The sequence below is a fragment of the Myripristis murdjan genome, chromosome 8, assembly GCF_902150065.1.
Source record: "Myripristis murdjan chromosome 8, fMyrMur1.1, whole genome shotgun sequence".
In the NCBI taxonomy this organism is placed as follows: domain Eukaryota; kingdom Metazoa; phylum Chordata; class Actinopteri; order Holocentriformes; family Holocentridae; genus Myripristis; species Myripristis murdjan.
This window is the reverse complement of record NC_043987.1, coordinates 27,417,541-27,431,586: the sequence shown is the minus strand read 5'-3', so window position 1 is coordinate 27,431,586 and position 14,046 is coordinate 27,417,541. Positions and strand designations below refer to the sequence as shown.

At 40.8% G+C, this 14,046-nt stretch overlaps 1 protein-coding gene across 2 annotated transcripts; it reads right to left on the bottom strand.

Moving 5' to 3' along the window:
- Positions 1-4,107: 4,107 nt before the first annotated feature.
- emc10 (ER membrane protein complex subunit 10) lies at positions 4,108-13,356 on the bottom strand. Of its 2 annotated transcripts, XM_030058730.1 has the most exons (8): positions 13,193-13,356; positions 12,999-13,065; positions 10,314-10,426; positions 9,268-9,381; positions 8,029-8,213; positions 7,211-7,304; positions 5,216-5,313; positions 4,108-4,626 (listed from the first exon to the last, which is right to left on the bottom strand). In XM_030058730.1, exons 1-7 carry the CDS (start codon positions 13,325-13,327, stop codon positions 5,227-5,229), a joined length of 795 nt encoding a protein of 264 aa, XP_029914590.1. In that variant the 5' UTR covers positions 13,328-13,356; the 3' UTR covers positions 4,108-4,626; positions 5,216-5,226. The 2 variants fall into 2 exon arrangements, with proteins under 2 accessions (XP_029914590.1, XP_029914589.1); XM_030058729.1 differs by lacking the exon at positions 5,216-5,313.
- Positions 13,357-14,046: the final 690 nt, after the last annotated feature.

The following is a 14,046-nucleotide window of genomic DNA, read 5'->3' as shown; positions in this document are numbered from 1 at the left end:
GTGGTCTTAATTTGGAAAAACACGGCGAGTATCAGGACCTCTGTGTGGCAAAAAGCCGTGGAGGCTCATTCCTGCCAGAGGAAAAAATAATAAATGGCTAAATTGTGGGGCGCCCAGGTGGTTTGATGCGCTAAATGAATGTGATCATGTTTTTGGTGAACCGTGAGCGTTTCTGTTTGCAACTAATGAACGTGAACATGAGCGTTGTTAACTTTCACAAGAGTTGCTCACACACTCCTTGGCCTCTGCGCCTGTTTGAGATGTCCTGCTATATGAGACATTGTTTGGTGGTAAAACCTACACTCACATTGTTTTTTCTTGGCTTTTAAAAACAATCTGTGATTTTCACTTTAGTGGTATATAGTAATTTATTTAGTTCTGGAGGTGGATGGAGGAGGTCCTGCTGAAAAAGAACAGCTTTAAAAAAAACAAACAAACAAACAAACAAACAAACAAAAAAATGATTGTAAAACTAGTTCATTTTTAGGACTGTGGATTTATAGTTAAAAATTCAGAGCTGTGAACTATGAATGTGAATTAATTCATTTTCATCTGTGTGAAGTGAATTCTGAGCAAATTCTTGAGAAGTGTGAACTTACACAACATTGGTAGAGCACATGTCAAGACTATGAAATAGATAATTGTTTTTTTTGTTTGTTTTTTTTAAATCACTTTTGTGAGAAAACAATAGCAATTTACTCATTTTTATTTTTTCATGGAGTGGGAATGGGCCTCCATAAGTGGTTGGGTTGTGTGATGCAACATCTTAAAGCAGAGATGTGAAAGATACGGCCCCTGGTAAGCCAGTAAAACTGGCTGGAAGTCTAGGAATATCCAGCAGGCTAGCTGCTGCGTGGACCGGTGCTGAATTACGTTAGTTTAACAAACATGCTATCAAAAAAAAAAAAAAAGAAGGAGGAAAGGGCAGTCATTTTCCTCTGGAGGCTACAAAATGATTGGATCAGAATCAGATAAAATATCTGTATGTCGACTGGGGTCATATTGACAAAAATAATAATGCGGGCCTTGCGAGGTCTCGTCTGAATGAACGAGCTGATGTGAGTGTGACAGCCCTGCCTTGTAGGGAGCCGCAGCACGGTCCCCAGCTTATTAAAAGTTCACCAAGTAACACTAACTCCAGTGAATTTCACCACTTTGAGCACAAGACACTGATGAGTGCTTATTTTTAAATGCTGTGGGGCTCATTTTCTAATCTGCTTCGCTCCGCACATGTCGGAAGCCACACATGTTTGTGTTTCTTCCACTTAGCTGCAAACACGTACTCCTCCATTCCTAAAGATCACAACAATCATGTTTCTCGGTGTCGGTGTCCCTTCCTTTCCTGGTACATGGACATTTGTCATGCCTCGTGCTGATAGGTCGCTGATTACCGCCGGATTTTGGTGAAAATAAAAACGCTATTTCATCATAAAGATATGTTTTAGGATAGCTGAGGTGTGTTTGCTCTGGAGCAAGTGGTGTTGGAAGAATTTACTTAAGTATTGGCTGATGTGCAATGCTTGAAAACATGATCAGTCACATGGCGTCCTGCTCCCCGTTGGAAACACAAGGACTGACCAGCAGCCTCCCTCTCGGTCCAACCTCTGCCCCCCCGGCCTGACACAGAGACAGATCTCTTTACAAACAAATGACTGTCGCTCATCTGCTTGCTCCATCCCAACTCTCCTCTTTCCCTCAGCTGTTCTTATCACCTTATCCTTCACTTTGTCAAGCAACATGGCAAGAAGAGGCCGCGGCGGTTGCGACGGCGGAGGAAAGGTTAGAGAGCAGGACGACGTGTTTGTGAGGCGGCTTGCTCATTCTGAGAAATACCAAGCTGGTGATAGAGAGGGGCAGAGGGCATCAAAGTGTTGAAGCTCAACACCGAGCCTCCGAAAATAAGAGGATACACCTCACAGCTGGACAAGTGGACTAAAAACAGCCAGGCTGGTTGACTGACATGAGGAAGAGGATGGGCAATGTTGACACAGGGGTTTGGGAACGTTCCGTCTCCAAAGCCGTGTTGATGTAAATCTGTGATCTCTCCTCTCCTCTCCGACTCTGACTCATGATTATAAATACACAGATCTGTGGCAGGATGACAGAGCAAGGAAGCAAAGGTTCATATGAGTTCCCAAAAATGGCAAAAGAATGAAGTCGCGGGCGGGAGAAAGTACGTGGCGGATAACGCTTCCCGTCATGATGCTGATGTCAAATTCCACGACTTTCAAGGAATTTCTCCATCAGCTAAGATTCTTCCATGAACTAAGGGGCTACTCACATTACCCTGTTCGTGCTGTACCCAAGCACGTTTGACCCCAAAATCCAGATTATTTGACGAGTGTGACTAGCGTACCGTGCTTGAATACAGTACACTTCCCCCGCTCATGCACGAGCACATGCAAGGTTGCACACGCTGCGCTCACGTGGATATGACGTGAATCATGCGACCGTCCCTCCGCAAAAACGTTTTATGCACGCAGCGGGATAAACTGCACATTGCTGCATCGCGTAATCAATAATCAACCGTGTTGTCTGTGTCGTCCATTTTGCTGCTGCAACCGCGTATCAACAAAAGTCGGTTTATGATGACGTCGGGCCATGCGTGTGTTGTATTTCAACGTGATGACGGACGAACCAGAGGCAATGGTGCTTGAGCGCGGTTGGGCTTTGGGTAACCCTAACCCAGGCGAGCGGGGGACTGGGGAGGGGGGCATTTCTGCTTCAGCACGATACGGAGCAACTGGCCCTAATGTGAGTCGCCCATAAGAAATATGCAAATGTGTAATATGGCTTTTTAACCCTATAAAGCCATTTGTATCATGTAAGATACACATTTTCAATGCCGTTTTTCGTTTTCAGTTTAATCAATACTTGACCAAAATACTGTTGTATACCTTTGAACACTTCCCCTGTTCACCCTGGACCATACCATCGGCACTTCAAGTAGGCCTACATATCATATATCATACACCAGAAAGGTCGTGTAATAACATATTTTTTGAATTTTATATATATATATATATATATATATATACATATATATATATTGTTATAGGACTAAATAAAGAGTTCATTTTCAAAAAATTGGAATTTTCTGTCAATTCTTTCATAGTTCAGGCTTTATAGGGTTAAGTCATACTCTCTTTGAACACAAATGCACTAGAACGTTCCATAGTGGTGTGTTTCTGTACAATGACCACTTCTAAAATTCCATGGTATTAGATTAGGTTATAATGAAATATTTGCAAGTGTACTATGAAACTTTTTTGGGTTCAGAGGAGATAAATCCCACATGTACAGTGGGTATTACTTTTTAAATTCCCTTACTAATCATTGATGAGGATTTTGTTTTCAAACACACCATATGTCCAGCTGTAATGTACACAATCTGGATTGGATGAAAAGTCGCTGTTCTGGGCCCCAGTTGACAGACAAGCACAGCTCCTCTGATTGAAATGAGCTAAACCTGCTGACTGAAGGCTTTCCACTTTAAACGCTCTTCACTTGTTTTTGTTTTCTTTCTTTTTCTTGCTATTTGAATCTGTTATTCATTTTGTATGTCTTTCTCTATGATTTAAATTGCAGAATTGTTTGTTTTTATTGACATATTCGAAATAAACATGACTAAACTAAAAACTGGTCTGATTGGACAAATTATAATAACGCTTAAGTCAGGACAACCAATCAGGGCCAAGTCTATTTGTGATGTGTTTGCTCTAGTTACTTTCAAACAGCCCACAGAAGAGGATGGATTTGTGAAAATGCTCAAACTTCACATCAAACAAAATCTTCAACAAAACAAAATCTTCAATTGCTCTGGCACGAGTGGTGCAAGTTTCAACTCCTCTATTAGGGCCGTTTGGAAAGTGTGTGACTAGAAATGCAGTTCATTGTTTTATCTCATGAACATTTCTTTTACTAGCTTCATATCTTTGAGGTCCTTTTCAATATGTTGTTAAAGAGAAAATTCAATTTCAAACGACATAAGTTTAAATTCATAATCAACCCTCACCTGTTCATACCTGGTCGTAATCTAAAACATAATCACTCTCTTATCTGATTAATCTAAAATGTATTGTAAGAAGACACAGGAGTAAAATAATGTCAGGTAGTTAATAAATACTTTATTTTTCAGTATTAAAAATGCAGTCCTTTCACATAACCTCTAGAAGGTAGATCATCTGTCATTTAACTTAAAGGTGCAGTCTGCAAAATTGCTTAACGGTGTCAGTAGGAAAGAAAAAACTTGAACGAGCACATGATCTATCTGTCAGAACCTTCTAGACTCAACCATCAAATTAGGCGTTTATTCCTAATTTTTTTGTCAGTTAAGTCTAAAAAGGTTCTCACTTCAACTGACCATCAGAAATTTTGCAGACTGCACCTTTAAACTGATGTGTCAGATTTATCTTCTTTGAATAGCATTATGTACAGCAATTAGAAACTGTTCAAGAGATTTAAGGTTCGACAAACGACTGTACACACACTAAAACGAGAGAAATCAAATTGGCATGGTGATCATCTGCCGCCTCCGTTTGCTGCTCCGCCGCCGGCCCCGCCTCCTGATTGGTCCTGAGCGCCGGACATCATCAGGAAGAGAACCAGAGGCACAATGTACATCCACTGGAGAGAGGAAAAAACAGAGTAAAATGTTGTGATGTCTTTGTTTTCAACACATCAAATTAACTGTGATTACTAAAGCTTCTTTTCAACAACTCCAGATTGATTCTTTCACTCCTGATTAGGTCCAACTCATTTTCTGAACAGATGAAAAGAAAAAAAGTGCACAGATGTATAAAGAGACTGTTGAATAGGGCGGAAGAGCATATCTCAGGGTCAAATGGCAAAAACATTCACATCATAAACATTTACAGTGACACTACGAAATTATCATATATTTTCATACATGTATACTAAATGTTTTTGGCACGGAGGCACTCTGGTATTTCCTCCGATGAGGAGTCAATTTGAGGTTTCCACAGAGTATTGTGAATAGAGAGTGTGAATAAAGATAGGTAATCAGTCTGAAATGCCTTTGGCATTGAACCCAGATGAAACTGAAAAGTGGAAAAGAGGGAGTGAGCAGGAAATGAGGGAGATGGATTTGAGTTAGCCACACTGCTTAGACGTTAAACACATAACTTGCTAGAGGAAGACGGGAGACAGACAGCCCAGAGTGAGTTGCTGAACAAGCCAAAAGTGAAAACAGTACTTGAGTGGGAATCAGCTCTGCTCTCTGTCTCCCCCTGCTGGGGGCTGTGCCGAACTGGTGGCCATGAGGAAGATTGCACCTCCCAGAATCAAATACCACTGGAACACAGCACAGCAGCAAGTCAACACAGGTCACTGAACACGGCATGATACAGCACAACGCAGCGCAGCGCACAACAGAGTTAGAGATCGTCACAGAGCTCGGGCGAGCCAAGCGATACGACATGAGACCGAGGCTGCATGGGAGCCACAATGAGAAACACAGCCAGAATAAAGACAGGGCTCCACTGAAAGCCACAGACAGCTCAAGGCCCATCACATACTTTATGCAAGGCACAAACTACACAAACAAAAGCTCTTGACTGACACAAGCTGTTTGCTTACACAGAGCACACAAACACACCAGCTTCTGGTCCAGTCTGGAGTTATAGATGTTTTTTTTTTTTTTCCCACACGGGGAAAAAGAGCAATATGATGCAACAGAGGGGATTTAAAAATGGCCACCACGGAGAAATGTGTGCTTTAAAAACTGAATTCAGCTGAATTAATGCTTTGTCACTTCTCAAAAAAGTTTTGCAAAGACGGTATGAATAAACTGCCACTCTTTTCAAAATCTGCCATCATTGCCATTTCTTTACACAAAAACAAACAACTAACAAAATCTTCCTCCTCACTGGTAGTTACCAGCAATTTTCATTTAGTGCCTCTCCTGAAACATGTGACACTGCAACACACACTTGAGCTGCATTACAAATTTCCAGCTAAACATGAACATGAGGAGCTCCCCTTGTGTAAACGTGCCTTGCATAGAGTTTGTAACAGCCCTTAAAATGTACAAACAACTGCAGATAACATGGAGATAACATAACATGCTCTTGAAAACAAACGAATAAATGAATTCAGGCTGTTCTGAGATGGGCTGTGCATTACATTTAGTTATCAAATAAACATCAAATATGGATAAACAAAATTTCACAGCTGGTTCAAAAAGATGATTTTTTTTTTTTTTTTTTTTTATGTGATAAAAATGAAAAACAGAACTCCCTGGCTGAACCCTTGAACAATCTGGGAGGGGTGGCGCGGGCCTATCAGCACGAGACAACACCAACAGCGCAGGGAGGCGAGGCAGTGCAGATCAGAGTCCAACCTGCTGCACCGCCTCACACAGTGACGACAACTTAACAGAGAAGACTGACACACACACGGCAGGAGGAATACAAAACACAGACTCCAACACAAGGGGTGTATTTCCACATTTGGAAAAATATTCCTGCATTACACCTTTATTTTACATTATTTACTCTGCACAGACCCTGTCCACGGCAGGTTTAAGTGCATGGATTTGTTTTGATTTGAAAGATAATTTCAAAAAAAAAAAAAAAAAACAATCTGTCAAATGGAGAAATATTTGCACAGTGAACTAATACACACTTTTGAAACTGCAGTAGTGGTGCAATTCCTGTGCTATCTCAGTACATACTTTATTTATTGAGTAATAGTCTAGTGAGGTCTGATGTAAGGCTGAAGGATATGAAAAAAAAGTCATATTACAATTATTTTGACAAATATTATGGTTTTGGTATGAGTCACAGTTTTAGTAGGTAAGATCATTTTTGCATTTTCATTACAAATAGTGATGTGATTTTTGCTGGGTTTTGTTCCAGTAGCTCCACAATACATTCCTTATGATAATATTTTGTCAATAATAATAATATTTTGTCTCATTTAAGCTCATTTAAACTGCAGCTCGTGCCATCTGGATACTGCTTTTTGCTATATTGTGGTTTTGATAATATATTAGATTATTTGTTCAGCCTGAGCCTGATGTGGGATGAACCATAGAGAAGATTAACTAAATATTCAAAACAGACATTTTCATTCATCCTTTCAGTCTATCGGCAATTACAATCATCAGACCCCGTTTAGAGAAGGGCGAGAGAATACCTTAAGGTGCAGATCGGTGGTCTTGTCAGAAGTATTCAGTGGGAGTACTTACATATTTGGCAAAGAAGGATTTCTGCTCTTGTGGATTCTTCCCTTTCCTCTCCAATTCCTGCTCCATTCGTTCAAGAAACAGAGCCGTCTCAGGTCTGGGGGGAAAGGTGACAATTAGCGTTCAAATAGTCCCAAAGAAGAGGCAGAAGGTTGTGTGAGAGGCAGAAGGTGCACAGGGGTTTGTTCTGCCGGTGGGATGAGAGGTGGTGCTGCTAAGCCGGGGGGGAAATACGGCTGAATAAAAGATATCTGAGGGGGTGCACAGGGGGATTTCCCTTATACACAGCAGACACTGGCACGTAGCGGACCGAACCAGCGTGCACACACCAGCAGCCAAGCATCAATAAATAGCAGATAGGTAGCAAGATAATAGTGAGACGGTGATGAGTTTCTTTTTAGCATTAAGAAAGATGAGTGGTAAGATTTATAGGGGTGGAGAAAAATGAACACAGCATAATTTCGCAACATGTTGTGCGGCAATATTGTATTGATACACAGACGGCAAGTGTTGATACTGCATCGCCAAGAATCAATGCAACATTTATGAAAGGTTTTTATGACAGATCTGCTTGACAATCCCATTTTGCTGCTATAAAATTGATTGAAGTGAGATAAACAGAATGAAATTTGTATCTTATTCGATAAAACAGATGTTAACAAAGTATTCCCTTGGGCACATAATTTGCGGTTGAAAAAAAGTAATAAACTGCAATACATGTTACTGCAAAACTCTGCATATTTCGTGACAATATTGTATCATGAGGCCTCTTGTGATTCCCACCCCTAAAAATGTAACAAGGGTTATTATCCAGGACTGACCCGGGTGCGTTCACAGGAGCCATGATGCTCAGCGTGGTGTTGAAAACCTCGAGGTCCACCTCATCCTCAACCTCAGTGCCCCTGCAGGCGCCGGGAAACGTCACGATGGAGACGCCGATGAGGTAGCCAGAGACGTCGGTGTGGAGGGCGATCACGTCACTCAGATGGGACTCCACCATGGCACACTGTGGAGCAGAAAGAAATAAGGGTTGACACCAGATACTAGGGTTAGACTGATAGATGATTTTGCTGAAATATGGGGCCGATGTTGACCTTTTGTTAAAACCCAGATACTAGAGTCAGCCTTGATGCATGATGCAGTTTGTTTGATTTATAGGACTCAACACTCCACTTACTTTGTATGGAGAATCCCACAGTCTGAACTAATTGTAACGCAATATTCTGACCAGATTCAAGTCCTAGTTAGCATCATCTGGGATTTCAGCCGAGTGTTTTAGTGTCCCATGATGATCTAAATGCTGACTCAGAGGCTCTTCCACCCTGACAGAAATAGAAGTCAGAGCAGCACAAATGAATACTTATGAAATTATTTTTTGGCATGAAAACGGGCAGCTTTTGAGGTAATGGCACAAAAATTGGTATTTTCAGTCCAAAAACAGTACCAGTCTTGAAAAACTCTTATCACTCAAACCTTTACTGACACATGGGAGAATTAAAGGCCTCTATATTTCCAAAAAAGCTGAGCATATCCATTTTGTGGTGTCAAAAAAAAAAAAAAAAAAAAAAGAATTTATTTGTTTCAGACCTCCAAAAAACTGAGGACCCACTCGGTAAAAATGCTATCATGTTGTCATGCAAGTACTTTGATTACATGACAAACTATTTTATTGTTGTGTTTTTAAAAGCCTTTATTAACCACTCCACACTGAGATTAAGTATCTTTTTTTCACAGGTGATTCAGCCAAGAAACTAGCATCCAAACAACCACAGGAGTTGCAGACAAATAATATAAAAGTATTGAGTCAAAATATGAGAACAGAAAAGGACATTTTCTATATACGCGCTTCAAAAGACAATAATGCACAATATACAACTGATGGCACAAATTGCTTGTGGGTTTTACTTTACTGTTAAAACATTGCAGTTTTCATTTTGGAGTGGTGATGATGCTCATGTATATATGGAGTCTTTTTAGCAACAGCAGATCTTATCCCTTAAAAGGTCTATTGATGAGTATATTGATGAGTATATTGATGAGTAGGTGAGTGAAATACATACGGCTCTGACAAACGCTGTGAGGTAGCCTTCCATCTGCCGCTCCGTCTGCCTGTCGGCCTGCAGGAAAACGCGAGGCACTCTGATTCTGTACAGGCCGTCCACTGCAGCCACTTCCTGTCAGGTCATCCAAGTTCAAAACAGACGTGTTAAATACATGATCACGGTTGGAACCCATGGCTTACCCTTGCCAAATCAAATAATAGCCATCTCCGCAAAGGCAACGTAATAACTCTTACATAAAATCTGTGACATTGCTTTCACACATTACTGCCATTCTAAATGCAATTATGGAAAAAAGATCTTGTTTAATCAGGGTCCAAAAACAAATTTGCAAATACTGTGAGTAATGTTTAATGTCTGCGATACACCCTTTATAAACTGACCCAAACAAAATGAAAACCGTCAAAATGACTAATATAAATATTGGCTATGCTCACTAGCATTCCCATAATATTAGGGACATTCATCAAGCACAGCATTTCTTCTTTTGTAGGATCATTTTTTTGGCATTTATTTGACAGTCACAGTGGAGACAGACAGGAGGGGCGGGGGAGAGAGGGGGGACGACATGCAGCAAAGGACATGCAGACAAGCTCTTTTCTTCGCTGGCTACGCTGCAAAGGACATTCTGTTATTACCCAGGGAACACAGACGCATGTGTTCTAGCTAAATGTAGCTTTCACCATGTTTGTGTGGATTCTCAGTCATCCAGGTCACGGTTACCGGCAGAGTTGAATCAAGGTCAACTGGACATGTTTGTAGAGTCTCAAAGAGGCTTCATCAATTCTGACAGACGGCGGTGAGTCCCAGGTATTTAAGTGTCGTTCGGCTCACCTCACCTCACCGCCAACTGTCAGAACCGAAGAAGCTTCTTGAGAAGACAAACGTCTTTGAGAATCGACAAACAAGTCCAGTTGCCCTCGATTCAACTCTGTGGTAGCTTTCACTATCTTCTACTGGCTGGAGAAGACAGAAATTGTGTTTATTCACAGGTAAACGAATGCAGTGATGATCCAGCCAAAGCGACAGCAGGTGTCATATTTCACCTTCAGTTTGGTCCTGTCCTCCTCTGACAGCTGGTTCTGAGACAGAGAGACGCTGGGCTCCCTGCCAGCTTTCAACACCAGAGCTCCCCGAACCCGAAACTTCGCCACATCATCTGAGACAGGGAAGATGACAGACAACAATGATGACTGGCACGACATCAGTGAACAGGCTTTAATTGGTCACTCACTGATACCGGTATATGTGAAATGATTTATATACAACAGGAAAATATTTCAAAAGCAAGGAGATGGTGCTTAGATCCTTTTACTGTGACAACAACTCATCAAACATAAACTACTTATCAACATGAGTTGGTCTACAGAAAACAGCTTCAGTCATAAGATCTGGTTAGAAAACATGAATACATACATAAGATTGTGTTTTTGACGGATGTATGACACTCCATTCAAAAATATGGAAATTTAATGTCTGTTTCAAAGACTTTTTCGCAACGCTGCCTGTATCAAATTCATCAAGCAGCACTAATCAGTACAGGGTGTGAGGGTTCAATAAAGCTATGATTTGGTTTGACTTGCGGTTTTTGGGGTCACAATTTCGGTTTCAGTTTGCTTGGTGTGGGAAAAAAAGAACACCTCCATTTCCCATGTTGTCTGTTTCATTTAGAGATTTGGGATAACAATATGAAATCAACAAACATTCTTACAAAGGCAAACGTCAACGTACGACTATTTAAAACACACATGAAAATATATTCATTAATTCATCAGCTGAGTTTGTGTGAGGATGTGTTTGTAACATGACATCTTTTCATCTCTCAGCTCAAAATATAATGAACACTCATAGTCAAGTAACTCCCAGTTGCTCAGGAGGTCCAAACATCACTGGTGACAACTTTTTAGGGTGCACTGTGTTTTGAACAGTTTGTTTTTTAAGGTTCAGTTTTTACACCCCTAATCAATACATTTTCCTTTATTTGTTAATCCACCTGTTATTCAGCCAGTCATCGAACAAAATGACACATTAAAAAAAGTATGTAAACCTGTGTGCCTGGTCCAGCTGTGATTATTTTTCCTCCTCTTACAAGTGAGTGCATTAGAAATCCTCACTTCATAGAGATGGAATGTGCAGGATAAAAACGAATGCCTTGTTGTTGAATATCATCATTTCTCTCTCCTTCCCCCCTCATCTTCTGTGTGTGAGTGTGTGACTGATTTGATTTGATTTCTTTTATTTAAGTGTCATGCTTCATTTTCAGAAGCCCAGCCCATATGGACTTACAAGACACTGTTGTACACATTACAAACCATGCTCAAACATACCAAAAAAAACCCCAAAAAACCCAAACCAAAACAAAACAAAACATTAGAATAAGTCAGGAATACAAAGTCAAATCCAAATCCAGGCACTTCCAAAATATGCACCTCAAGTTATGCATTAATTAAACAAAATATGCTCCCCTCTATTCCAGGCCTTAGAAATAAAATTTGCAGTCTTAAATATTTCAGCATTAAAGAGCCATTTCAGTTTCTGGCCATCATCTACCCAGAATAGCTCAGGTTTTTGGTTTTGCATGACCTCAAATAAAGGGTGTGTGTGCATGCCCTATGCAAGTGTGTTTGTCTTCTTCCCAGGTACGCCCCCCACCCACCTCAAACAACCAACCACCCCGACCCCATCCTCATCATCCTCCTTGTCCTGGCTGCTGTGGCTGGTCATCGTTCTGTGTATGTGTGTGTGTGTGCTGCCTTGGTCGAAGCCTCCTACTGCTTCTGTTGTCTCCCAATGTTTAGTGTTATGACTGCATTGTTTGAAATCGGCACACTGGGTCAGCGTCTACTGCACACCTGGCTGGCCAGGAACAGGGTCTCCTCTCTGTGTGGTCCTTCTCAAGATTTAAATTCATTTTTCCCTGTTACCCCTGGGTTTCGGGGGTGTTTTTTTTTTTTTTTTTTTTTCCTTCTTTGTTTGTTGAAAATTTGTGAGCATGTTAGGCCCTTTGAGACTCTACACAGTGACACTGCCCTTTAAATAAACTTGAACTCATTCTCCCAAACTCCAATGGCTCATGTTCATAGAGTATTATTACTTGTATTATTACTTTATTTTATTTTATTATTTTATTTTAATATTTTTATATATTTTATTTATTCTATCCTATTTTGTTTTATTATTTTATTATTATTATTATTATTATTATTATTATTATTTACTTTATCTGATTGTATTTTAATTGATCTTATTTTATTTTATCGTGTTATCCTACTGTGTTTTTTTTTTTTACCTTTTTATTCTGCTTTTGTTGTGTTATTTTGTGGTATTTTATCTTGCTGTGCAGCACTTTGGAAAACCTTGGGTTTGTTAAATTGTGCTATATAAATAAAGTGGATTGGATTGGATTGGATAGAGTCCCTAATACAATCCTGCCTACTACATATAGGTCATACTTAAAATAACTTTGTTTACTTGACTACAACGCGGCTTGGTGAATAATCTCTATGTAATGTGTCCAATAAAGTCATATAATCTCTATGACATGCCACTTCTGCCGATAAACAAGAAAAAAAGTCAGAATGTTGAATGAACCCTGGTTTACAGTTTCATCAGTGCTAACACAGGGTAACGGTGCTAGCATTCTGGCTAGCCTGGCAGCTTTAGCGAAACTTGAAGCTAATACATCACATTACCACAGACAGCAACAGGCCATAAGTAGAATATTTTCTCACCGACTTCAAATGAATGCTCCAGAGGCACCGAGAAGCCACTGAACTCCGCGTCGAGAGCATCGCCAACCTGCGGGGAAACGACACGGAGCCGTTAGCCGTTAGCTGGTCAGCCATTCGTACGTTAGCCTAATGCTAGTGGCTGGCTAACAGGTGCAGCTTCCGCCCGGCTGAATAAAAATACATCTAACACTTACCCTCCTGCCGTTGTTACAACATACAAATCGGGTACATAAGAGAAGCAAAACGGTGGAAAAAACTGAAAGCTTAAAAGATAAAAGACAAGACATTCTGACAGGAATCAGGACGGGAGCCCTGGACCGGAAGAACATCACCCAGCAAGGAACAGAAACATTAGCACTTCCGGTTGTTTCCATAATAAAAGTCTTTTTGTTTCTAGTTTCTCTGTCGGTGTGGTGTTATCTCTTATAATTCTGATGTTTAAGCGTATACTATGCATCCTTGTTTATAATCCGTGTAGCCTGTATATTCATCTCATTGTTCAAAATAAAGTAAACCTGTTGTGTTGAGCTGCAAAGAGACATAATGAGCTTAATATAATGAGTGTCTTTAAGGTGAGAGAGAAGGTATTCATCAACATGGGGAAAGAATTTGGGCATTGCACTGCTGTGTACACCAGTGCGCCGAATCTGCCAGGTGTAACGCTATAATAGTTATATAGTAATATAATAATTTCTATGTGTATGTGCTCTGCTCTCTAAGGCGGCCCAGTGTCTCCTCTGCTCCTCTTCCTCTTTCACTGAGCCGCCTGAGCTGTGAAACATCTTCTGTCTCCCACCTCCAGCAAGACCCCTCTGGTTCCCAGCCGATGCCCCCTGTTGGTGTTGGAGGCCTTGGCCGACTGAAATCCCTTTTCCACAAATTCTGGTTCTCTAAATGGTTCAGTTCAAGATTCTTGGAGCCAAGGTGCAAATGAAGGAGCTGGCCTGGCATGTCGGCCAGTTACTGCAGTGGAACCACTGCATCACTGATGGTGGGCGTGAACAACATAAGGAAATCCTCTGGCAGCACATGACCATGGAGTTGTGGT